The sequence below is a fragment of the Balaenoptera borealis genome (assembly GCF_965194805.1).
Source record: "Balaenoptera borealis genome assembly, chromosome: 4".
NCBI lineage: Eukaryota > Metazoa > Chordata > Mammalia > Artiodactyla > Balaenopteridae > Balaenoptera > Balaenoptera borealis.
The window spans coordinates 48188002-48214165 of record NC_138861.1 but is presented as its reverse complement, the minus strand read 5'-3'; the positions used below and the strand labels follow the sequence as shown (position 1 = coordinate 48214165).

At 41.6% G+C, this 26164-nt stretch overlaps 1 protein-coding gene across 11 annotated transcripts in view; it reads left to right on the top strand.

Moving 5' to 3' along the window:
• Nucleotides 1-26164, top strand: part of AFF1 (ALF transcription elongation factor 1) — a 205771-nt gene that overhangs the window by 168540 nt on the left and 11067 nt on the right. For 8 of the 11 annotated variants that reach the window (XM_082391095.1, XM_082391102.1, XM_082391096.1 and 5 more), the window contains 10 exons: nt 2773-2851; nt 2977-3014; nt 5072-5228; nt 10513-11439; nt 20219-20322; nt 20978-21224; nt 21925-22016; nt 22191-22251; nt 25305-25441; nt 26048-26119. In XM_082391095.1, coding sequence (XP_082247221.1) covers nt 2773-2851; nt 2977-3014; nt 5072-5228; nt 10513-11439; nt 20219-20322; nt 20978-21224; nt 21925-22016; nt 22191-22251; nt 25305-25441; nt 26048-26119 — 1914 coding nt within the window. The remainder of the gene's footprint in view (nt 1-2772; nt 2852-2976; nt 3015-5071; nt 5229-10512; nt 11440-20218; nt 20323-20977; nt 21225-21924; nt 22017-22190; nt 22252-25304; nt 25442-26047; nt 26120-26164) is intronic. The other 3 variants (XM_082391100.1, XM_082391093.1, XM_082391098.1) reach the window with 1 other exon arrangement.

Genomic DNA, 26164 nt, shown 5'->3' with positions numbered 1-26164 from the left:
ATGAAGACAAACATGACTGGATCCTGCTTCAGAAAAGCTTACAGTTGAGTATGTCCCTTGGGTCTTATGTTTCTTGACCTAGGTTTTATTGGTATAAATGAGACTAGATCTAAGAGATTTGCTTCTCTTTTAGTGGGTGCAAAGGTGCTCACCCAGATGTGCTGTAATTTGTCATCTTGACATTGAAGGACCGGTCCATTATATATAGAATATAATATATGAAGTATAGTGTAGTAATTTAGTGATATGCTTGGCTTCAAATATAATTATTTGTGGCACAGTAGGGGAGTTTTTAGCAACTGATCCATTTAAACATAAAACCTTTACCTGTCATCAGGTTACAAATTTCCCAACTATATAGATCCTTTTTAAAAAAAAAAATCATGATGGCAATTGTGATTAATTTTCTGTATTAACAAAACTTGGTTAAGGTTTTTTTGTTGTTTTTTTTTTTTAAATGAATTGCCCCATTTTTTGATGTTCAGAATAAGGGGTTTCTTTTTCTTTATTTTTTCTTTATTTTTTGGCTGTGTTGGGTCTTCATTGCTGCATGCAGCCTTTCTCTAGTTGCAGCAAGCAGGGGCTACTCTTCGTTGCAGTGCATGGGCTTCTCATTGCAGTGGCTTCTCTTCTTGCGGAGCACGGGCTCTAGGCACGTGGGCTTCAGTAGTTGCAGCATGTGAGCTCAGTAGTTGCGGCACGTGGGCCCTAGAGCGTGCGGGCTTCAGTAGTTGCGGCACATGGGTTCAGTAGTTGTGGCTCACGGGCTCTAGAGTGCAGGCTCAGTAGTTGTGGCACATGGGCTTAGGTGCTCGCGGCATGTGGGATCTTCCCGGACCAGGGCTCGAACCCGTGTCCCCTGCATTGACAGGCAGATTCTTAACCACTGTGCCACCAGGGAAGCCCTGGGACAGCATGTTTATGGTCCCTTCTATTTCCTAAGAGCAAGTGGAGCTAAAAGTCAGAACATATACTTTCTGACTTACTGAACATATCTCATATACTTTCTCACTTGAGGAGAGTATATGCACGGAAACTGGGCATTCAGTAGCTAAGCAAACAACTTACAAGATATTTAGTAGTCCGCTGCTTGCAACAGGAAGTGTGGTTGAATTACACGATCACTGCTGTTTCAGGAAATTAAGGCAAATCAGCTTTATACAAAACAAACCCAATGACTAAGAAATAAAGAGGTCCATTTACTGTGGTTTTGTTGTTGGTGGTTAACATTGAATATACTTTGCCAGATTTGTTTTTTCTGGTTGTATTATACCTAACATTTATTCCAAAGATGTATCTTTTGCTTGTGTGTATCCCAGCCAAGCCATTTTTAGCCGTAAACCTGTTGAGTGACTTCTTCTTGTACACCATTAAGATTGCTGCTGCCAAGTTGTACATCCAAAGGCTGTGTCTTCTAGCCTTGCTAAAATAGGAGTTTAGCTTCTACTAGATACATGTTGAGCAAGATCTACATTTACAAGTAGCTAACAGTTTTTATTTTTTAAAAGAAACTTATCACAAGATGTTTTTAGTGCATTTGTTGGTGAAAATAAGTCCTTGGCAGAATTACAACATTGCATGTAGGCGGTCATTTTGAAAGAGCCAAGTTTTTATCATTTATTTTCATTAGAAAATATAGTGATTTTTACCATGGATTCCCAAAATAATAATGCCTGCTTACTTTAGTGGCAGGTAGTGAGTTTGCAATAAAAATCGTTGGTCAGAATATTGAAGAGGTATTTTTAGAAATAATGAAGGATTGTAACTTCTTAATATAATTTGCTTTTTGGAACATCAGTAATACTCAAGCAGATTTTTTTTTTTTTTTTCCAATTTCACTTATAACATTTCCTCAAAGAGTCATGCTTGTAAATTTTGGGGGATGTCGGGGGGAGCAATTACTGATTCATTCCTTTGATGTTGGGTATCTCCATGAAAAAAACGTAAAGGGGAGGGGGTAGGGAAAGGGCTAAGATTTGAGTAAACAAGTACAGATTGGAAAATGTTTGCTTTTAATATTTAGGTTCATCATAAACTTGAATGCCTAGAGATAAGTATTAATATAACTTTGAGGACATGAACTGAGTTTTTATTTTTACCTGAATGATAGCAGGAAGGTTAAACATATTTTTTAGACAACAGTATTATTTGTATTACTACTCTTTTCACGGATTAGTGTTCAGGCACCCAGAAGAAGATATTTGTGTGTGTGAAAAAGTTCAATATTAATAATGTCTTTGGACAAAAACGTAACATAACTGCACTGTTTGGTGACAGTTGTATTTTTATGTATTTATTTAATTCATGTATAGCACTTTTTAAGTGCCTGGCACTGTTCTAAGTACTTTACAGATATTCATCCAATATTAACTCATTTAATGGTTAATCATTTATTCTAGTTGTTAGAGACCATAGAAGAAAATGATTTGAGGGTACTGTATATTTTTCTATTTTATGTATTTTTGTTGTTATTGTTTCTTCTGTTTGTGTGGACCTGGGAGCCTTAGTCTCAGGGCTGGCAAGAAATCACTTGCAGAACTTGTAGTTCTGCTTTTAATGCTCAGAACGTGTGAAAGACTCAGTTTTGAAATGATAAGGAGTTTGGACTGAACTAGTTTCTGTGTTAAAATTGTAAAACTTAACATTTCCAAGAAAATAAAGCATTTGATGAATAAATAAAAGTTATACCTGTCCCACCCCTTTTGTTTCATTAAGCATATTTTATGTTTATATGCTAAAAGAAGTTGTTAGACATTATTTTAAATTCTGCAGTGTCTCTATCCCTGCCTGTTCTAGCATGCTCAAAGATGACCTTCAGCTCAGTGACAGTGAGGACAGTGACAGTGGTCAGGTAAGTTCCGTACACCCCACAATACCAGGAATTCATTTAAATCCATCTAACATTTCTGAGCTGCTTGTCCTAACCTGTTTTTTGTTCTTTTCCTGGTCCTTCTTCCCCTTATTGTGAATGCCTAGACCCCAGAGAAGCCTCCTTCTGCATCTGCACCTCCAAGGTACTGTGTTCGGGTTTCTCCCCATCTGTACAAAATGTTTGCTTTTTTCTACCAAATGGGGAAATTACAGCCTTATTTAGTATTTTCATAGCTTCTTCATGGGAGAAGGAGATGGATGATCACAGTTAAAAGAAAGTACCTGTTTCATATTTTGGAAGCTTAAATCAGCCCTAGAGAGGTTGTTAACGCTATGAAAGAGAGAGTCCCTGCGTCCACCTAAATCTTTAGTCAGTTTTGTATGTGTAAAATTTGAGCGTTTAAAATAAGCTTAAGTCACTTTCGTCAGTATTATGTAACCAGTATTTGAAAAGTTATACTGAAGAGCTCAGTGTTTTTATGAAAGTGACAGATTTGCTCTGTTTTCAAAAATTAAAGCTGAATTATTTCTAGAAATTGTTTTCCATAGTGCCTGTCTTCATAGTTATATGAATTTTCTAATTGTTTCAGTTGCTTTAAAAGATGACCTGCAGTACATTTTGGTATGATGGAAAATGGCACTGTTTTCACTTTGTAAACAGCTTAGCCATATTTTAGAAAAGGTAATGCTTTCGTTTTTAGAAATGGAGACTATCTGAACTACCTTTATTTACCATTTCCTCTGGCACTGAATTTAATGATTTAATATGCCAATACCTGTCCTCCATGGACAAAGAGTTAAATTACCCTGTAGCTGTTTTACTCCCTTGAGATGTGGTCATCCATTTTGAGACAAGCTCAGCACTAAAAACCTTGCTCTCATATAGCTGAGGTTGTAGTTAATGTGGAGGAAGATCACGCATAATTATGTGAGGTCTTAAGGATTCATAAGCTCTGCTTATTTACATCCCATTTTGTTCAGTAATTTCTGGTGGCTTGTAACGACTTACAAAATATGTCAAAGTAACCTAACTGAAAAGTGGAGGAGGGAATAACAGGAAAAAACAAGGTGGGGGGGATAGAGGCAGGAATAATACTGAAAGTATATCTCTTTTTGACCATCACTTGGCTTAAGCTCTTCAGCTACCACAAATTTGACATGAGAAAATTCTGTTTTTGTATAGTGTTTGTTTTAAAATGGTCTCAACTAGTGACCTTATTATTATCTAATAAATTTTTGTTATTCTAATGTAGTTATTTAATAAATTTATTATCTTGAAAATGTTTTGGGTAGATGTGGAGGCTTTCACGATTATAGTTATTGATTTACTGCTGTGGCTAATTCCATCTAGGGCAAGGTTTTAAGATATGCTTTGAAATTCTGTATGTGTCCAGCAGTGTGATCACTTGTGTGTTTTCTCACAGGCCTAGAGTTATTGCCCTATCCTGAAAACTTGAAGTAGTTATTCTCTACTTCAGCTGATATTTGGGAGTGATCCTAAGCCACTCATAAAGAACGGCCCATTTTATCATTCTGCCCAAGAAGTGTGAGTGGATTGTCTGTGGGGTCACTTTCCAAAGGAACCCCATTTGTGTTCAGCAGTCTCTGACTACTCTACAGTTGGTTCTCATATGGAGAATAGAGGAAGACTTTAATGGATTGGCTGTTCTTTTATAAATTAACTCCTTTGGGTTTTATATTGCAGGTGTCAGCAAAGTTAAAGGGTCCGAAAGTCAAGGTTTTAGGCTTTGTGGGCCATAAAGTCTGTGTTGCAGCTATTCAACTCTGCTTTTGTAGTATAGAAGCAGACAGACAATACATAAAATACTGGGTGCGAATGTGTTCCAACAAAACTTTATTTGTAAAAGCAGGCAGCCAGCTCAGGCCGTGGTTTGTCCGCGCCTGATTTGAAGCACCCCGCATCTCACTTACATTTCACATAGTTCGCAGTGTTCTTCAGGAAAGTTCCCCAGGTTCTTTTATGCAGTTACCTGGTGATCTGTTGCAAGGCTTTTCACTGAGCTTTGAGCCACCATGGGCCTTGCTTGCGCCCAACTGGCCGCCATGGTCATTTAGTACTGCTGGGTGATCTTTGAGGCCCCTTCTTTCGAGAAGCAGAAAAACGGGCAAAGAAGGAAGGGAGTCAGAAGGGAAGGAATCCACCTCTCGTGGGTCTTTGACTCTCTCGCTTGCTCCGCAGCGCTCCGCAGGCGCTGCCCGCAGCCGCGGCCTCGGCACATTCCAGCAGCGCTGAGTCGGAGAGCACCAGCGACTCTGACAGCTCCTCGGACTCGGAGAGCGAGAGCAGCTCCAGTGACAGCGAGGAGAACGAGCCTCGAGAAGCCCCGGCTCCCGAGGTACTGGGCCGCTCCCGGCCGTCTCGGGAGCGCGGTCGAACCCCGGTGGCCCGGGCTGCCTGAGGGGCTCCGTCCTGGGGGCGGCGCTTTCCGGCCGCCGTGCACGCTGCTGGCTATTCGTGTTTACTTGTTTCTTGGCGTTGGGCTGTGGAACTTTGGGAGAGATGTCATCTCTCTCCTGTTGAAAATGATAGGTTCTTCCCTGTTGCTGCCAGAGCTGTTTTGAAGAGCAACTCATTGAGAATATGTACACCCCATTTTCTTTTCCCTTATTTCGAGAAAAAAAAAAAAAACCCCAAAAATCGTTTTCAGTAGGCTGCCATTTTAATATTAATGAGAAAGCTTTTTGAAATTTTAGGAACGCATGAATTAAATCAAAAGGAGACAGCCTGATTTAGCAAAGGGCAGGAACGTGAACTAGAAATAAGCCATAAGAGGTTCTATTTTTGAATCACTAAAAGCCATGCATTAAATTGATGGCGATGTAATTTCGCCAGGGCCGTGTTTCTTGATCCCACTGTCCCATGTAAAATAGGAATAGTGCTTGCCTGTCACCCACCCTTGGGAGATATTGTAAAGATAAACAGTTGAGACTGAAAATCTCAAGCACTAAATTTATCTGGAGAATTTATGCTATTTACTGGATTGTTGAGCAAAAGAAATGTAGTAACAACTAACAAGGTTGCCAAATGTCTTCAAAACTTAGAGTAGCAGGGTAAAATGTTTGCTGGGGAAGACATTTTTAGTGAACTAGACTAGCTTGTATAGAGAAAACTATTCTCTGTATTTAGGTAGGAATCCCAGGAAATGAGATTTTCTGATTAAGAAAGCGTTAAAGTTTTCAGTATCTGTCTCTGCTGTTTAGAAAGCAAGGCCACTGCACTAGAGCATTAACCAAATACATCTGGAGATGATGTAGTGAGACTGAGGAGCCATATCTGAGGGCAAGAGAGGATGAGGAAAATAACTGAGTATCATTTTTTTGTTGTTGTTGTTAGATATGAGTTTATGTCTGGCACAGAGTAAGTGCTCAGTAAATATTTTTTGAGTGAATAAACATAGATCAGCATTAGCTGCACTTGAAGTGCCTTTCAGATTTTAGAAGCTACTCTGTGTATTTCTGGGGGCTCTCTGTTTTCTCCTGAGATACTAATTGCTGTTGAAGTAATTTTTCTATGCCCCAGGGAAAACAGTACTGAATATGCTCTACAGAGAAATTGTGTGCTTGTTCATGTTACTGTTCCTAAGATCTTTGCTTTATATCTCACCTTATTCACTAAGAAAAATCTGCATGCTTGTTTGGTTACTGATATAAGCAAGAGAATCCAATTAAATCAAAATTCAATTCAAATAAAATGGAAATGGCACAGATTTGGTTGAATAATTAAAACTTGAAAGAAATATTTAACCTGGTGTTTGTTTTAATGAAGCAGTTATATCTTGTTGCTCACGAGGTTATTGAATAGAATAGATTTAGAGACTCTTAGATGAAAAATGATGTTCCCATCATACTTTACTTTTTAAAACCACTTTCCTAAATAGGCTCATATTTGTATATTTGTGTTAATGTGCAAATCTAGACTTGAGTATGGTTTTGTTGGTTATGTACCAATGCTTGACTTCCTCAGACATATTTTTGTCTTTGTCTAGATTTTAAACCTTTAAATTTTCCCAGCTATTTAACAACCTTTCTTTCCTTTTAAAATAAATACCTGCATTATTGTAAATCTGTGTTAGTTGAGCATTACATGAATTCCATAATAGGTCATAGTTACTAGTTTTAACTTTCTCACCCTTTTCTTTATTCTATTTTTAATGCTGAGGAATTTGCTCCTTAAGTCTCCATTTTAAATTCATTTGACGAAGTTGTCCAGTGACCTTATGAGATCTGAAATGTTATATGTGTGCCAATGGGCTGGTGGTGAACTTGGGGAAAAACCACTTTCAGTCTCTTCTTTATAGTGAGTCAACATGTAAATCTCAGCTTTTCAGAATATATGGGACGTATCGCCCTTTTACTGCTTAAGTAAAGTTCAGGGAAAAAAGATTCTATTCTCAGTTATTCAGGGATCTGCTTAGTTTTCTAATCTATTCATTGTCTAATTCTTTGGTAGTAAACAACTGTGGTCGATTATCTACTAAGCTCTTGGAACTTTCTTCATAACTTACGTAATGTAACCATCAACCCTAGAAGGTCGGGAGCTTTCTTTTCACCTGTCAGGAAGTAGCAGCACTAAGATTGAAACCCATAGCCGTTTAACTCGGAAGCCATTTTTTTTCCCTACTACATCATGCTACTTCTCTCTTTCTGTCTTTTTTTTCTTTTCTCTTAAGTTTTGGAGCTGTACTCCCTCACAACAACTATGATGTTTTACAAAAAAAACAAAAAACCAGACATATGTTGTGCATAGCTCAAAACTTTTTTTTCAAAATCATAATTCATTCTAAAATACACGAACTTTTGCTAATTCGAGAATCTAGGAGAAGTAAAGAGACATACAGTCAAACATTTATTAAAATGCTCATATATTGTTGCACCTCCTCTGTGCAGTGTTTGGGTTGATCCAGCACTGGGAGGCTGGGGGTGGGGCATGGGGAAAGGCTGAGGAAGAAATGAAAGTCCAAACCTTGATCCTATCCAGCACTTACACTCTTAAAATTCATCTTAAAATCTGTTTTTAATCAGTCCCTTATGTAAAACTTTCCCCCATCCCAGCACCCAAATAATACCTAAACTTAAAGGAATTCTATCCATTTTACATCTTTGTAGTAGGTACACAAAAAGGATCACCCCTACCCTTTCCTCTTGTCTGGGCACACCAACTCAGTTTTACCCTGCAATTGGGCCATAGGCCTCCCTTCTGGACATTTTCAGTACCGCAGTAGAGGAAAATATGTTTTATTTCTGTAACCAGGACATTCCTTTAGGGACTACTAAATGTATCTTAAACTGCCCTGTTTTGGGGTGTGTCGGGGGGAAGCGGATGTTATTTATACCAGGAATGACCTTCCCTTTTGGTTAATGTGTAAGTACTCTTCTGTAGAGCAAGAGTGTCACTGATTGCAGTGCAGTTGTCAGCGTAGCCCTGGTGAAAGATCTCTGTACCTTTCCCGAGAAAGGGTTTGAAGGATTTGGTTCCTGAGGTGATACATCTTTTTTTTTTTTTTTAATTTTTATTGGGGTATAGTTGCTTTACAGTGTTGTGTTAGTTTCTACTGTACAGCAAAGTGAATCAGCCATATGTATACATATATCCCCTTTTTTTTTGGATTTCCTTCCCATTTAGGTCACCGCAGAGCATTGAGTAGAGTTCCCTGTGCTATACAGTAGGTTCTCATTAGTTGTCTATTTTATACATAGTATCAGTAGTGTATATATGTCAATCCCAATCTCCCAGTCTCCCAATATATAAATGATATATCTTAATGCCTTGTTCCCAATCATTTAACCATTAGAACTACCACGCCCTCAAGTCTTTGCAAGAAATAATGTCTGACAAGTAGGTATGGTGTGCTAATTTTTTCTCTACCCTAAACAACCATCCTGTTTTGTTAGAATATTGAATGCAGTTTTAGATTATGTGGGACTTTGTCAAAGTAGTTTCCTTCTTCCCTCTCTCCCTGCCCTGAAATTCAAATGAGAGCATGGAGATAGAGTTGATGTAAGTGGAGGGAGCTACAAAGAAGATATGTTGTCTTAAGAAGGGAAAAAAAACAACAACAACAAAAAACCCACAATTCTGTAGCCCTCTTCCTGGCCGAAGTATGATCCTACCTAGTTCCTTAGAGTTCCTCTTAGTTCTATTTTGTTACAATCACACAAAGCCCAGTCTAGCTACCCGATCATTTTATTACCTAACCTTTTCCTGGCCCCAAAGCCTTTACGTTATATCCACATATCTTAAATGTATTACGTTTGCATGTTTTTATGGAATTGAATTGTTTGGGATATTCCACTTGGGAAAATTGTTAACAGTCTTCCCTATAAAATATCATCCACTTACTGGAGCGAGCTCCTTACTCCATAATCTAATCAGTTAATCCCATGTGAGATATCTTTGAATTAACTTCCTGTTGTGTTGTGGAAATGATTTAGTCATTTATACAAACCACCTGTCAGAATGGATCTTAAAAGCATGAAGCATGCCAGTGACATACTGCCCTTTAAAAAAAAAAAAGTAATCATTACTTACTTTATTAAGACATGAATATTTTCCCAAATTGCATAAAATTTATAGGTACAATAATACACCCATGAAAAAGCCCAAATAAATATCTCATGTACACCACTGTGTGCAAGACATAATAGTAGAATTTGGAGATAAAGATGTCCTCATCATTGTTTTAGTAAGATCTAATATCCCAGTTGGAGAGAGAGAGTGCGATGCATCAATAGTCAGTTAGCAACAAAGATTTTAACAAGATATCTCTTGTTAAGATAACAGGAGAAGTCAGGGACTTCTGTTTATTTGCCAAGTGAGTTGAACGGATAATCAGTATAATCTCACTGCTCTTAATTGTGTGGTCTGGAGCCTCCCTGTGTTTCTTAGAAAAATAGGTGCTATTTCAGAGACTGCCTGTAACAGGAGACTTCATGTTTGATTTTTAAAGAATTCAAGTGGGACTAATGACTGGCTAATGTGACCTCACTTGGTTCTTTTTACCCAGTTGTAAAATCTGAAAATCAGAAGACAGTGTATCTGTGATAAACTGAAAGCTGTGTCATGTATTAATATTTTTAAGTGAATAAGAGAAATGAAATTGTCTTGAAGAAAGTCATTTTCAATTGACAAGTACATCAAAAAAAGGGATAAAGCATGAAACCCATCCATAATCACTAAGACTTATTCATTGACCTTCTTCTGAAAATCCTTGATAAAAAGATTCTTTTTAGCCTTCATTTTTCCCTATCATTTTCTGACAGAATAGTTCACAAGCCAAAATGTGAAAATTCTGCTTAAATTATATGGTAATTACCAGTGGAACAAAATATTTATTACACAGATTTCTCTGCAGTCGCCAGTGGTCTACATTGGTCAGTATGTAATGGTCTATTATTAGTGTCCGCCACAGCAAAATTCCTGTAGCATGAAAAAATTGGAAGATTGTTTTAAGAGTTAATTGTTATAGAATTTGACCTATAATTAGAGGGGGGTCAAAAGAACCTGAATTCTTAGATTTGTAGTGATTGCATCTCCAGGCCAGTCCTGTAGGATTGGGTGACTAACGCAGAAGAGTATCGTTATTGGTCAGTTAACCCTATCTTCTTTTTCCTTGTTTGTAGCCAGAACCTCCGACAACAAACAAATGGCAGCTGGACAACTGGCTGACCAAAGTCAGCCAGCCCGCGCCGCCCGCCGAGGCCCCGGGCAGCGCCGAGCCCCCGGCCCGGCACCCGGACAGTAAGGGCAAGGGTGGCGACGGCGCCACCGGAGGTCACGAGCGCTCGGAGTCCAAAGAGCCTCCCCCCAAAAGCTCCAGCAAAGCCCCCCGGGTGCCTTCCGAAGGCCCCCATGCGGGCAAGAGAAGCTGTCAGAAGTCCCCTGCCCAACAGGAGCCCCCACAGAGGCAAACCGTGGGATCCAAACAACCCAAGAAGCCCGTCAAGGCCTCCGCCCCGGGGCATGCGGATGCGCGCGCCAGTCTGCTGGTGGAGAGCGAGCCCGGCCTTCCTCCCCAGGCCTCCAAAGACCAGCCTTCCAAAGACAAGCCCAAGGTGAAGACGAAAGGGCGGCCCCGTGCCGCAGAGAGCCGTGAGCCCAAGCCAGTGGCGCCCACCCCCAGCGAACGGAAGAAGCACAGGAGCGGCCCCCCGGCCCCCCCGAAGGCACCTCCGAAGGACGCGGCGGAGGACAGGAGCCCCGAGCACTTTGCCCTCGTCCCCCTGACCCAGAGCCAGGGCCCTGCCCGCAGCGGCGGCGCCAGGACTAGTGGCTGCCGACTGGCAGTGGTCGTCCAGGAGGACCGCCGCAAGGACAAACCCCTGGTGCCTTTGAGAGACACCAAGCTGCTCTCCCCGCTCAGGGACACTCCGCTCCCACAAAGCTTGATGGTGAAGATCACCCTGGACCTCCTCTCTCGGATACCCCAGCCTCCTGGGAAGGGCAGCCGCCCCAAGAAACCGGAAGACAAACAGCCATCGGCAGGGAAGAAGCCAGATTCTGAGAAGAGAAGCTCAGAAAACTCAAGCAAGTTGGCCAAAAAGAGAAAGGTGAGTGGGGGGCTGACCTTTCCCTACAGCAGTCCCTGCTGCGGACTTGGGGCTGTCTTTGGCCCTTGATTTTAACCCTGAATCATCTTAGAAGAGGCTGGAAATCTTTGGATTCCATGTTGCCTTTGCGACTATACCAGAGTCAGTCTTTCACTGCAGATAAGTGTTGATAAATGCCAGATTGCTTTAAGTCTTGCTAGTTTGAAAAAAAGATGAGGCAGTCATTGAAAAGGATATCTTGCTTTAGAATAATATAGCATTAAGGGTATGTTTTTATCTATTGTGATAATATTGGTATTTACCACCTGGCTCATTAGGTTTGGCCCTGGAAATTAAAACCTTACATGAACTGAAATGTTAATTCTGAATTACTGACAAGAGTGCTATATACTAAATGTTACTCCTGTAGTTTGATCATTTTGATACTGATATTATATCCATGTTTTAACTCATGGCCACCTAGCACCTCATTAATTTGAAACCACCAGATTTAGAATTTGTGACTCCCGTTAATGACTTTTACTAATGAGCAGAGCATTATGAAAAAAAAGTTTTAGAGCTATTATAGAGATGGTTAGGGCATCATTTTGGGTAATATAGGCTGTTATGATGCATTGTGAAGTATTGAAATCTGTCATTTATCATAGTATTTGGAAGCTTCACTTAAGGAATGAACATAGTAAAATAATAATAATAATCCCTGCATTATTTAAGACCCTTGTTACTTGGACATATACACTATTTTGAACAATCTCCTTTCAATCTTTATTCTGAATTATTGAGCTCTTGATATATTTTTTTTGCTGCTTCTTGATGGTGAAAGATTAATGAGTTTTCCCCCCAGTGGCATTCCCAAGCCAACCTACCCAGGATTCAGAGTGAAAGGCACAAGAAGGGGCAACTCTTTCCTGCTGAGAAGGAATATAAACTTTAACACTCTTATAAATGCATAAAAATCTCTTACTCAGTTGTGGAAGTTGAGCTAAGGATAACAAGGACAAAAAGATCATGAAGACTGCTCTCATGTCTGATTTGACTGATTACTCCACTAGGTTAAAAATATATTGTGACTTTACCAAATAGTAAAGGGCGACAGTTTCTCGAGCACCTTGTCGAATGAGACGTGAGCGTGTGTATTGCCACCATAATTGCAGCGGGCAAGTCCAGTGGGGTGGGATCAAGTGCCAATTGACAGTGATGTTTCAGCTAGAAGAGGGTGTATTCTCGTTCCTGATAACTTTTAGTTTAGTTTTTTTTTTTTTTTTTTAATTTAATTTATTTTTGGCTGCATTGGGTCTTCATTGCTGCGCGTGGGTTTTCTCTAGTTGCGGCGAGCGGGGTCTACTCTTCGTTGCGGTGTGCGGGCTTCTCATTGCAGTGGCTTCTCTTTGTTGCGGAGCACAGGCTCTAGAGCACAGGCTCAGTAGTTGTGGTGCACGGGCTTAGTTGCTCCGCGGCATGTGGGATCTTCCCGGACCAGGGATTGAACCGTGTCTCCTGCATTGGCAGGCGGATTCTTAACCACTGCGCCACCAGGGAAGTCCTCGGTAACTTTTAAAACGATGTGTGCATGTAAGAGGTGTAAAACTTTATGGAGAAAATTGTGATGGGCCAGGCTAGGAAAAGGTGCCTGCATCTACTATACCCGAGAAATCTTCAAAAATACACTTTTTTTTCATGATGTATGTTTTATTTTATTTTGTACATATGTATATATCACATCATCTTTTTTTAAATTAATTTTTATTGGAGTTTAGTTGCTTTACAATGTTGTGTTAATTTCTACTGTACAGCAAAGTGAATCAGCTCTATGTATACAAATATCCCCTCTTTTTTGGATTTCCTTCCCATTTAGGTCACCACAGAGCACTGAGTAGAGTTTCTTGAGCTATACAGTAGGTTCTCATTAGTTACCTATTTTATACATAGAATCAATAGCAAAAATACACTCTTTTACCTCCTCCTGGGAAGTCTTTTATCACCTGTCCCCCAGCTACGCTAATACTATCTAGTCTCCACTGCTGACCTTCTGCATCAGCTGGAGTGGGGAGAAGTATTAGCTTCTAAAGCGCTTACTAACCAAGGGTAAATGTTGGAAATTGGAGGCTCCCCAGACAGTTGTCAGACCAGTCCATCCTCCAGTGCAAATCTAGAAGCTCTGCTTGCAGCTCCAGAAAGGGAAATTCAGCTGTCCCTGTTGCGTAGATGAACTGTGCCCTCTGAGAGCCATTTCCAGCCCTTGGCTGAGCTCTCCTAGGGCAGCTCATTTATCTTTCTGTTCAAAGGATGGAGAAATAATGACTGCCTCATCTTAGGCAAGTCCATGCTTGCCTTAAAGCTCTGGCGAGCAGCTGAGAGATCTGGCTCTGGGAACGGCCTGCCTCCCTGCTGTGGGACTGACAGGATCAGGGACTGAACCAGTGGTTCCAAACCCTGGCTGCACATTCCAGTCCCCTGGGGAACCCTCAGTACAGGTGGCAGGATGTGTGCCACCCCCCAGCCCCACACTCCCACTGTTATTTTCTAACTCCTCAGGTGATCCTAATGCCTAAGGCTCTGGAGCAGAACCTTATTACCAGGCCAGGACTGTATAAAGCTAGTGTTTTGGACCAAGAAATCTCTCCAGTGTGGTGCATTTAGACATCATGGATCTAGACAACCAGGAATTCCTGGCCTGAAGTATGTCACTAGTTAGAAACATTTCTTAGGAGCTTTCAGATAAATATAAACATCAGCCAACAATATAGCTATTTCATGATCAGAGAACTGTGTGTCATTGGTTTTGCTTCCTGCTGGACTCCAGGTGGTGGTATTAATACTGAACATCATAACCTCAGGTTCTCTCTGCGAGAGGCAGGCTCCCCCTTTCCTGTCAGGACCCTGACTCCACTTGCTCCGGGTACCTTTGGCCACCACCCTTGGACGAGTGGGGGCAGCTCTGTGGGCAGCCCAGGTCTCTTTTTAAGCTTAGGTGCTTTCCCCCAAATTTGGATAGTGAAGATTTGTTCATTTTCTTCATATTAAGTGTGAACACTAGAAAAAACTCCACAAGAATATAGTGAGAGCTGTTGAATAATGTACCTGCTCCTTTGCATTAGTGGGATTTATTTAAAGGTTCATCCCTCTCTTGGCACAAAATTTAACAAATATTTTCAGAGGGTTAACAAACCCTTAAAGCCATTTTAGACTCAAAAGTGTGAGAAAATGATCATAAAGAGAGAATGGACTTGAGGACACGGGGAGGGGGAAGGGTAAGCTGGGACAAAATGAGAGAGTGGCATGGACATATATACACTACCCAATGTAAAATAGATAGCTAGTGGGAAGCAGCTGCATCGCACAGGGAGATCAGCTCTCAGCTCGGTGCTTTGTGACCACCTAGGGGGGCGGGATAGGGAGGGTGGGAGGGAGACGCAAGAGGGAGGAGATATGGGGATGTGTGTATATGTATAGCTGATTCACTCTGTTATAAAGCAGAAACTAACACACCATTGTAAAGCAATTATACTCCAATAAAGATGTTAAAAAAAAAAGGATTGCATTATGAAGATTAAATATTCCCCCCCAAGTCTCCCCTTATATATTAAAAAACATATTTTGTAAGCCTGAAAAAAAAAAAAAGAGTTTATGGTGGTTAATAGCTGTGATGAAGCCATCAAATGTGGCACCTATAGAAATGTACCTATATATATATTTTTTCCTTTTTTCTTTTTTTTCTTCTACTTTAAAGGAGTGGGTTGGGGACAATTCATGAGAAAAAAGAGAAAATTGTGAGGGTAAATAGACATTAACTCACATGGTGCTCCTTACATGAACTACAGAATTTCTTCAACCTGATTACAGTTTAGAATTTAAAATAGAACTTATATTTTCTTTTACATAATTTTTAAGCTTTATGTTTTCCAGACTTGGAAGAAAAGTTGAAGTTGAGAAGCACAAGATAATATACAATCAGGGCAGTGCAAATGAGAGGATTCTAAAAGCACACCAAACATGCATAGAGCTAAGCATTGCTCTCGGTGCTTTCATAAGATAACCTCATCTCATTCAGTCACCTTATAGATGTCTTTCAAATAAAATGCTAGACTGTCTCAACAGTCGTTTAGACAAATAACAGAACTGGGAGGTTACGTTCATTCAGGTCTTTCCCTTTTTCTAAATAACTGCTTTATGGACCAAGAAGCTTGGACACTTTTGGAAAAACATTTCAGTGCCATCGTTTATGTGTGTTTTGAGGAGCGGGGAGGGAAGTTATGGGATCTGGTGGGAAAATGTGCATTTTTATTGCTTGATGGTTAGTTCAGACCTTCCCAAGATCTGACTGTCTTCTCTTGGGTTGTTTCTCCAGATCAACATTCCCAGTTATTATCCTTCAAAATCAAGGGTTTGAAAAGTCATCCCTATAATTTCCTAAAGCCACTTACATCTAATTTCTTCATGCCTGTTAGTTACCCTAAAAGCATCATAGGAAGAACTGTTTTAGGGCCAGTCTCATGCCTGTGTATTCCCTCACCAAAAAGAAGGAAAAGAGTGGATTCCCTTTGCTTTTCTGTGGTACTTTCCCCAGTGAATATAACCTGCCTCATTCATGGGGTCAGCTTGGACTTACCTGCTGTGGCGTCGTCTTATTGAACCTCCTGCAGAGGCAAATCCCAGAAAAGTACCTGAACTTCCCCAAAGGCTGCTTCTCCACTTTTGCTATGCTCCGTGTGCTACCAAGCGTATTTGCTTCCCTTTGGGAGAGGAGGATAGAATTTAGAATTGGAGTGCTGAGACCGCACGTGCCTCTTGTTCAGCTGCTACCTTTTATAGATGGGATCCAGAAAGGTCTTCACATCACTTGGCTGCTTAGCAAAAGCAGGTCTGGAGCTCAGTATGCTGACCCCTCCCAGTCTAGTGGATCTTGGCTCCTTTGCTCTCTTTCACATCTTTTTTTTTTTTTTTTAATATTTATTATTTATGTATTTATTTATTCTATTTATTTTTGGCTGCATTGGGTCTTAGTTGTGGCACACGGGATCTTCATTGAGGAGTGCAGGATCTGTCGTTGTGGTGTGCGGGCTTCTCTCTAGTTGTGGCGTGCGGGTTTTCTCTTCTCTAGTTGTGGTGCGCAAGCTCCAGGGCGCATGGGCTCTGTTGTTTGCGGCACGAAGTTTCTCTCGTTGAGGCGCATGAGCTCAGTAGTTGTGGCGTGCGGGCTTAGTTGCCCCGCAGCATGTGGAATCTTTGTTCCCTGACCAGGGATTGAACCCGTATCCCCTGCATTGGAAGGCAGGTTCTTTACCACTCGACCACCAGGGAAGTCCCTCTTTCACACCTTTTTTGCTTTTAGTGGGGTGGGGCGGGAGGAGCGGGGTGTGTGTGCAAGTGCCTGTTAGGGGGTGGGTGCAGGTTGGGGGCCGTTGGTGGCATTCTTGGAGCAAGGCCTGAGGTCGTACTTCCAGATCCGTGTACCGACGGGCTGTTACAATATCATCCCTGGCTCAACCCCTCCATTGTCCCCACTCCTGCCACCCTAGTGCCCGCCACACTTTGGTTTCCCTTCCAGATGCCCATCATCTCTCCCCATCATGGCTAAGCTCTGAGTAGGCTATCTTTCTGCCTGTTAGAAACTATGGCCCCAAATGAGTGTTAGTTCTAAAAAAGCCGCCTTCACTGCCCCCTGTTATCCGCGGCACCTAGTTGGTGAGTCAGGTGCTGGGGCAGGCAGCAGGCTGCCCTGGAGGCCTCGTCTTCAGAAACCGGCTCGGCCCAGCACAGCCCCACATCTTCCGTTTACGGTGTTCATTCTTGCCCTTTTGCTCCACTCTGTAGGTGGGGCAGCGTTTGGCAGGTGATCTGAGGCTGCCTGACCCAACAGGTTAGGAAAAGTAAACAAGTCAGTCGGGAATAGTCATCGGCCAGCAGGCTCCTCCTGTTGGAGATGCGGGCACCGTGGACACATTGTCCTTCTGGAAGAAGGGAGTGTCCAAGACCCAGACCTTAGGCAGGGGTCCCTGAAATGGGAGTTGATCTGTGGATAAGCCAGTGAGCAAAGGAGACTCCTTTTACCTTCTGAAGAGAGTACGTCACTCTCACCTCACTTTCAAATGGCTTCTTGACCCAGAAACAGCTCAAGAACTCCTTGCCTTCTGTTTTCCAGTCTTGGAATTCAAGTCTGCGTTTCCTGCCACCCAGGATCCGATGACTCCCTCTCTAATGGCGCCTTGCTAAATCCATCCACTTAGGGTTGTAGGGCAGGTCTGCTCCTGGGCCAGCTGGCAAATGCTCACAGAGTGCCTGCTCTGGGGATGCCCCCGGGACTCTTCCTACAGAAGACAAGAGGGTTCCAACTACAAAAATACTGACCCCGGCCCACAGGCGAGAATTCGGGTCAAAGCAAGCACAGTCGACAGAAGGGGATTTTGCTTAATTGGTTTAACAGCTTACATTCTACCAGCTGACAGAATATTACCAGCTTCTAAGTTGCTACATGTCAACATAAAGTGTATTATTCCAGTAAGTGCCAACATAGTTGTTAAAGCTAACATTGAAGTTAGTCTTTGGTGATTCTTGTTTTTGGGCTGTTCTCTTGAGTCACTGATAGACACAAGCCAGAGTTAAAACCAGTTTGTGAGGATTGACTCACTATGAATCTTATTTTCATGTGTGGTTTATAAGGCCTGACACTTTGGTTTCTAGTTATAACTAGCATGTCCTAAGCAGCATGAAGATATACAAACAAAAATTAACCCTCATTCCACCTCTGGAGTTTGGTGTTTTCTTTAGAAAGTAACCTTGTGGACCGTTTATGCTTAGCTTTGTCTTGGGGACTTATCCCACATGTTGTTAACTGCTTGGAAATGCCTTCCATTTAAAAAAATATGTATTACTAACTACTTCGTGTGCAAGTTAATTATCTGCCTGGGTATTTTAGCAAATTCTGTGACTCTTCCCAAAGATAAATTTCCCACCCTCTTGTAATACTTGCTGGGCCAGCTGTGTGGCCTTTAATCTAAGACTCAAGAGAATTCACTGGGGCCATTGGTAGCAGAACCTCTTGGCCACAGTGGGTGTAGTGATGAGGGGATACCCCTTACTAGTAGGGTTCTATTTTAACCAGTCACTTCTGGTTTATTCTTTCTTCTCTGCCAACATTGAGTTCATTATGAATTGTTGAATGGAAGGTGAGTTACATGCTGGGCAGAGCTGCAACAGGCCTCTCGTGGCCGGTGCCAGGACCTTTCATCTGTCCTGAACTGTGCTCCAGGCTCGTGCTGTTGGCCTGCACTGCCTGCCACGTGAGAAACAGCCATGTGAAATTTACTGTTTCAGCCGTGCCTGTGGGATGTGCTTATTCGCATCACGTGTTCTCTCCTTATTAAGTCCCTCAAGACCCTTTTTCCCCGGTCTTCTGTAATGAATGGTTATATTTCTGAGCAACTGATTTGTTTTTATCTTACCTAACCTGTACATTCAATAATTCTTTCTTTGCATCAGCTCATTGGAAGTTCAAGGTCCATTTTGCAGATCACCTCTAGAAAAGTGTGTAAAACAGTTCTGTCCAGTAGAAATATAATGTGACTCACATACATAACTTAAAATTTTCTAAGTAGCCACGTTAAGAATATAAAAAGGAAAAAAAAACAGTGAAAAGTAATTTAATCCAATGTGTCTAAAATTACCACTTCAGCATTTCATCAGTAGAAAAATGATTACATTCTCCTTTTTTGGACAAAGTCCCTGACTTCACTTGTCGCTGTGGACTAGCCGTGTCCAAGTGCTGTGCAGCTCTGGGATGGAGTGTGCGGGCCAGAGCAGAATCGGCTTCCAGTGGTACCATAGTACCAGCCTTCCCTTGGATTTCTTTTCTCCACCCATATTTTCCCTTCTTCTTAATGTTCTCACCTGTGCAGACACCGAGAGATGAAAGCCAAGTATCCTTATAAGCCATCTCGAATGGTCCATTTTGAAACAAGAGATAGATGTTTTCCGCAGAATTTATGAAAGGCTGGATGGAGGCGCACACCCAGGCATGCTTGCTTGCAGAATGCCGGGGGAGGGAAGGGCATGTCTTTGCTATTTCCCTCCTTTTGAGCAGGGCCGGGCCGCTGATTAGCGCCTGGGCAGAGCTTGAGCCTACACATCTTAATTTATTCATTTTTCTTGGAGAAATTCAGAGAATGAGGGAGAGACTGTGGTGAAAACCGGCGCCTCCCACAGTGAGATCATTTGAAGAATGTTGTTTTTCCCTTTAAGGCTCTCAGAGAGGATTTCGGGTTTTTTAGGGATTGTCCTAGATTGGCTGGTGGTGTCCCAGATTTCTCTCCCGGTGAGCTGACAGTTGAGGAGTTTAATTCTAAAGCACCTGAGTCGATTGAAGGACTCCCACCCATGGCTTCACTGTCCTTGCTAGAAAGCTTCCTTCCCAAAGGGCCATTACGTGAGCACAGACCAGGGGGAAGGAGCCTGCGTTTTGGACTTTCTGTAAATTTGATATACATGTTGTCATGAGAAAACGCAACTGTTTTCTTCCTGGGTAGAGAAAAACCTGGCTCTTTCCTTAGTCCTTCCTCATGTACAAATCCGTCTCAGTACAAATCACATCAAATCTAGATGGTCTGCTGCCCTCACCACCACCCCCCCCCCCAAACACACAGTGTAGATACTTATAAGGTTTCTGTGTGTGTTTAGAAGTTTCCAAAAGTCTGATTGCTCTCATTGACCTTGCTGCATATTTTTTTCTATTTTGTCTGTACAGTTATGTTTGTAATAATTTGCTGTTATACTGCAATAACAGGGTGAAGCAGAAAGAGACCACGATAGCAAGAAAATCAGGCTGGAGAAGGAAGTCAAATCGCAGTCATCACCCTCATCCTCCCACAAAGAATCTTCTAAATCAAAGTGAGTATAGAGATTGGGAACAGGCTGCGAAGGTGATCGAATCTTCCTGGTTGGCAACACGGCAAAACGTTTTTCTTCTGCAGTAGAACGAGAGAATAGTGAACTTGTCGGGCTCATTTTGACGATATGCTAAGTTCTGTTTGTTTTCCTCCACGAGGACCTTAGAGTAATTAACGGTTCATTTGGCAGCAAACTTAGATTTATCAAAAGCACAAAAAGACTTGGCAAAAACAAGTGAGTCGTGTCACTGCGTAGGAACCAACAGAGATTTGAAAGAGAGAGAGAGAAAGGGTCAGATGTGAAGGGGGCAGAGAGGAGGTGGCAGCTGGGCCTGCCTGCTTGTCAGAGACAGGGGGCAGGTTGGGCAGCAGCTACTGCAGAGTGACTTGCTCGGGTAAAGGTAAGACCATTGGCAGACTCCGCAAGCTTAGTGACAAATTATACAACTTCGTTTACTACTCACAGGTAGGACTATAGTTTTCAAAGGCATCAAAAAAAGGGCTCTGAAATTTGGCCTTTCTACAAAAATGGATTTCATGGCTCTGTGATATCTTTATCTTTTGTGTCAACAGCCATTTTGTCCTTATAACTCAACAGCTAAGATATACGGTTCATGTCTTGCCTTAACTTAGTTTTGCATGATGTTTCATTCCAGAACTCCCAGGCCCTCCTCTGAGCCCTCAAAGAAGGAAATGCTTCCCCCTTCGCTTGTGTCATCCTCGTCCTCATCCTCCCAGAAGCCAGCCAAGCCTGCACAAAAGAGGTCAAGGCAGGAAGCAGACCCCAGTGGCCAGGACCCTCCCAAAAGTGCCAGTAGTACCAAGGGCAACCACAGAGAGTCTTCTGTTTCCAAGCACAGAAAAGTAGAGGGGAAGGGCTCTGGAAGCTCTACAGAACACAAAGTAAGGAGGGGAGGCAGTAATGTATAAAAGGGAATATGTTGGTGTGTCTTTACTTTAAATGCCCAAATAAGATAAGTTTTCTATGATGATATTTCAGAGCTATTCATCACTTTTAATAAAGCAGTAATGAGTTATTTGTGCTTAAAGCTCTACTTTTCAGAGGGAGAGTAAAAGATAGTTCATGTTACCTGAAAATGTAGGTGGCAGTTTATTCTTCTTAAAGTGGTTCAGAGGTGAAAAATAAGAATAGATTTTTGTGTTAATTTTCTATCAGATGTTTTGCAGTAAAACATGATTACCCTGTTTCTTGGTTTGGATGTTTGATCTCAAATACTTTCATTATTAGTGATAATGGGGAAAAAAGTATCCACTTTCTCGAATACAGATTCCTTCCTTCCTGTTAACCTGGGGTAGGTGAGTGTGTGTGTGTATGTATTGCTTAAGAGAAAATGTTAAATTTGGCTTTGTTGATAATCTGTTCTCTTGGGCATTCTTGTCTTATGGCTTTTCTGTGTCCCCGATACAATGCAAATCTACAGTTTCAGTTGAATCTAGCTGAGAAGGTGCTTGACCAAGCTAGAGTGTGCAGCGTTTTGAGTTCCTTGCTTTTGAACTATTTTGGGCTAATTTAGAGAGACGGTACAGTTAGGCCAATGGTCTTAAATGTTACAGGGTGATCGGTATGATGATCTTTTTTAAGGGATCTTCTGGAGATACTGCAAATCGTTTTCCAGTGCCTTCTTTGCCAAATGGTAACTCCAAGCCAGGGAAGCCTCACATGAAGTTGGACAAGTAAGACTCTGGATGTTGCTGCTTCTCTCTTCTCCCTCCCCCTCCTCCTGCCTCCTCTTTGCCCTGCCTCTCCTCCCATCCTTGTCCCCCCCTCCAGTCGTCTTAAGTCTTCTTGCCCCAGTCCAGTACTTTTAGGTTCCTGTGACCCACCCCTGGTCTTTTCTTCTCTTTCAGACAACAAGCAGATTTTCACATGAAGGAGGCCAAAAGGTTGAAGGACAAAGCAGAATTAGTGGTCAGTCTTGGCTCTTTCTCCCTTTGGTGGAATGTTTTCTGATCAAACACTTGCCGTCTCGTTCCAAATCACTGACTGTGGCTTGGGGGCGGGATGGGGGGGAAGGGCTGCGGGGGCCTGACATTGGCCGCAGTGTCAGCAGGGTCGGCAGGGTCGGAATGAGCGAGGGCTGAGGGGTTCCTAGGGAAGCGACACTGTTTTGACTTCACTGATTCCATCTGATCATGGGCAGATAGACAAAGTACTAGTTGCACGTTTTATATCTAAATGAATGAAAGTTGATCTACCTGGTAGTGTTTTATTTAATATACCTGAGGGCTTCCTTGTCCCACTGAATCAATTCTTTGGATGTGAAAAACAACTCTGGCTTATTGAAAGCTGGTCAATTTGTGGTCACCCCAAAACATTTCAAAAAGTGAGGTAGCCTGTTTGCATTCCAAAATTATCTTAACGCCCTGTTCACTGTTAGAGGCTGACAGTGAACAGTGGACCTATACCATCAGGTGAAATTTTAAGGTGAAGGTGATGATTGCACTGTTGGTAAACATGCCTTAAAGAAACGAACTCTTTGCCTGGTGGCTGTTGGACTTTCTGGAAGGTGGTAGTTTTGTTAATTGCATACATAAATAATGCTTTTATTTCTGTGCTGCAGTATAGTTATATAATGCTTGCCCTTTGTCATATTTAAGCATCTAAGACTCTGGGGCCTTTATTTGCTTGGTGTATTCCCCACACCTAAACCCCTGCAGATACCGTATGTTGAACTTTGTACCACAAGAGAACAGCATCGGTTGCCTTGATTCTGCCACAGGCAAACCTAACCACAAACTAAACCCCTGCAGATACCGTATGTTGAACTTTGTACCACAAGAGAACAGCATCGGTTGCCTTGATTCTGCCACAGGCAAACCTAACCACAAACTCTGGAGGTTCACGGGGATTGAATCAGATCAGTCCATGGTGGCCTCAAAACCCTAGCCCAGTGTTCTTCAACCCCAGTCTGTAGCCTGGCATCTGTTGTCAGGCTGGGAAGGGCTGGGCCAAGACCCTTTTATCAGGTCCCCATTCATTGGAGTAAAATGTTGATTGAGTCCTTACCATGCTGGATGCTGTAGGAGAGTCAAAGACAAATTAGACACTGTCTCTCAAGTGACCCTGTACCAGCATGACCTGAGTCAGATTAAGATGCCTCAGATAGCACCAAACAGCGGTATCTTTCTAACCTCTTCCTTTCAGTTCTCCAAGGCTATTGCTAGAACTGTATGAATCTTTTGATTTTTGAGAAAGAGTAAATATTCAGTACTTTGTCAGCCAGTTATCAAAAACTTATCTTGACACTGGGCACTAGATTCCTTCATTATTCAAACAAGATTAATACTCCAGGGAACTTTGTTTTTGTGTTGCTTTTAATCTATGCATATGTACATCTTCTTTCTACCTTCCTATGGCTATTGCATCCCATTTTAATAAGTAATGTTAGCTCATTCCACTCTCAAAATATGCCAGTTTGGACAGAAACCTGAATGGCCAGCCTCTTCACAATATTCTCCTTTACTTGCACAATGTCTCAAAGATGACCATCTTGCGTTCCAGATAGTGAAGTGCACAACTGAATATAGAGTAGTGTATTTCACCTCTTTTCTTACTTTACTTACTGTTAAGGAAATTAGAACTCTACTAGTTTAACCCTGTCTCAGGAGATACATAGAGTTATCACAGGAATATTTTCATTATTAACTTTACAAAATACTTAAGGAAGTGGATACTGGCAAATTGCTTTAATATAGTTTCTTTTGTTTCTACCCTAAGGCCAATATAAATTTTGGAAATCCCATGAAGGAGATGGTATTGAATAAGTAAACTTGAAGAGTTAAATTTGCACCAGTGAAGCAAACCAATAAGGCCCTATACTGTTGATTATTTGGGACATGCTGATTTGATTTTTATTCTTTCTGTCACTAATTTTCTGAGCCTGGGTTCTCTAGAAAAAATATTTTTAAAGCAAGTTTTTTCTTTTGTTTTGGCCATGCCGCATGGCGTATGGGATCTTAGTTCCCCGACCAGGGATCAAACCCATGCCCCCTGCATTGGGAGCACGGAGTCTTAAACACTGGACTGCCAGGGAAGTCCCTCGAGTTATTTTTAAAAATTAAAATTAGTAGCCATCTTTATTTGCCAAACCTTCTTTCTGATGTGTCACCATCTCCTTACACTCCACTTGCACCTTTATGGTTTTCATTCATTCTTTTTGAACATATCAAAGTAGAGACATTAGCAGAAACTACAACCTTGCAAATGTCATGTTGATCAGTTGCTCTTACAATGTGTGCTGCATATGACGTCTCATATGTAGTGAGACTCGGCACAGTCTCAGTCGAGTTGGCTGAATTCCACCAAGTGAGAAGAGCGTAAGTGACAAAATATGTATTTGGGGTTAGATGACCACCAATATCTGATTGCATTCATATTTCTACATTCCTGTTAAGGGACTCTGAAATTTTATCCCTGTTGGCCCAGGGGATAGCCTTGTGCCCTTAACCCAGACTCCCAGAGGAGATGACCTTTTGGGCTCTAAATTAATACATAAAAAGATTATTGTTCAACATGAAATCTAAGATGCTTGTAAACCATAACATTTTTTACTTATTATAAGATAAACTTCAACACGTACAAAGAAATTGTGTCTGCATTATTCTAGTTGTGTGGAATAACCTATTTGCCAGGAAAATCATATGATGGGTAATTGCACACTAGTAACAAGGGGACCATGTACTGAGTGCCTTAGTTTGAATATGTACTTTAATAAGGTTTTGAGAGTAGAGTCTTATTACAAGATTGTTGTCTCTTTCCTACTGAATTTTTAGTAAAAGAAAATTCTCAGTAGGTCAGAGCTGACGGGCTTTGGTTATTATGTTGAGTTTGTTTGTTCTCACACTTCTCTCTAGCCATAGTTAAATGAAGACAGTGGAGGGAAGTTTCTGTAAAGAATGTGTGTGAGAAACTAAGTAAAAGTCCGTGTTAGGCTTAACAGTGACCCTGTTCTTCGCCCACAGACGGACAAGGTTGGGAAGGCTTTTAAGTACCTGGAAGCTGCCTTGTCCTTTATTGAGTGTGGCATTGCTATGGAATTGGAAAGCCCAGCGTCCAAGTCGGCTTGCTCCATCTATGCAGAAACCCTAGACCTCATCAAGTAAGTGCAGACTCATTTTGCCTTCCTTTTAAGTACCTCTCTGTCCTTACCTTTATTGCTTTAATCCATTTGAACTTTGGTCTGAAGACAGCTTAACAAAGGGGAGTCTTTAAAAAAGTTAGTGATCCAGAAACTTTTTTTTTTTTTTTTTTGGTCATGAACTAAAAATGTATTCCAGACGAAGTGCTAGAGCAGAACAACTGGGTTGGGCTGCATCATTTTGCCAAGTGCACGGTGAAATGCCAAACCCTTCAGGGGGAGGGTTGGTTTTTCCAGTTTTACTTTCTTATCAGATGCCCTCTCATCTCAGCTGAAGCTCTCGTCTTTGTTTATTACCTGCATTTCAGGAGGGGACTCAGTAAGGATACAAGTCTACTTGGTTTCAAGCAGGTGGACAGGTCAGAGAAAAGGCATGTCCTCGCCTGATTTTCTGAATGGCCTGAATTGTTGCTCTAAAGCCTCATTTTTCTTCTGTGTTGCTGTCATGTCTTCACATCTTCAGGAAAAATCAATATAAAACCAAAACAAACATAATAAGATATCTTTGTGTCTGGGATTTTCTGACTGCCTTTTTTTAACCTGATGTACATTTGTATTTTCCTATAGATTCATAATGTCATTAAAATCCTTCTCGGATGCCACAACACAAACACAGGAGAAAATATTTGCTGTTTTATGGTGTGTATTTTTTTCTTTGTCTAAATAGTATTACATTTGCTTTTG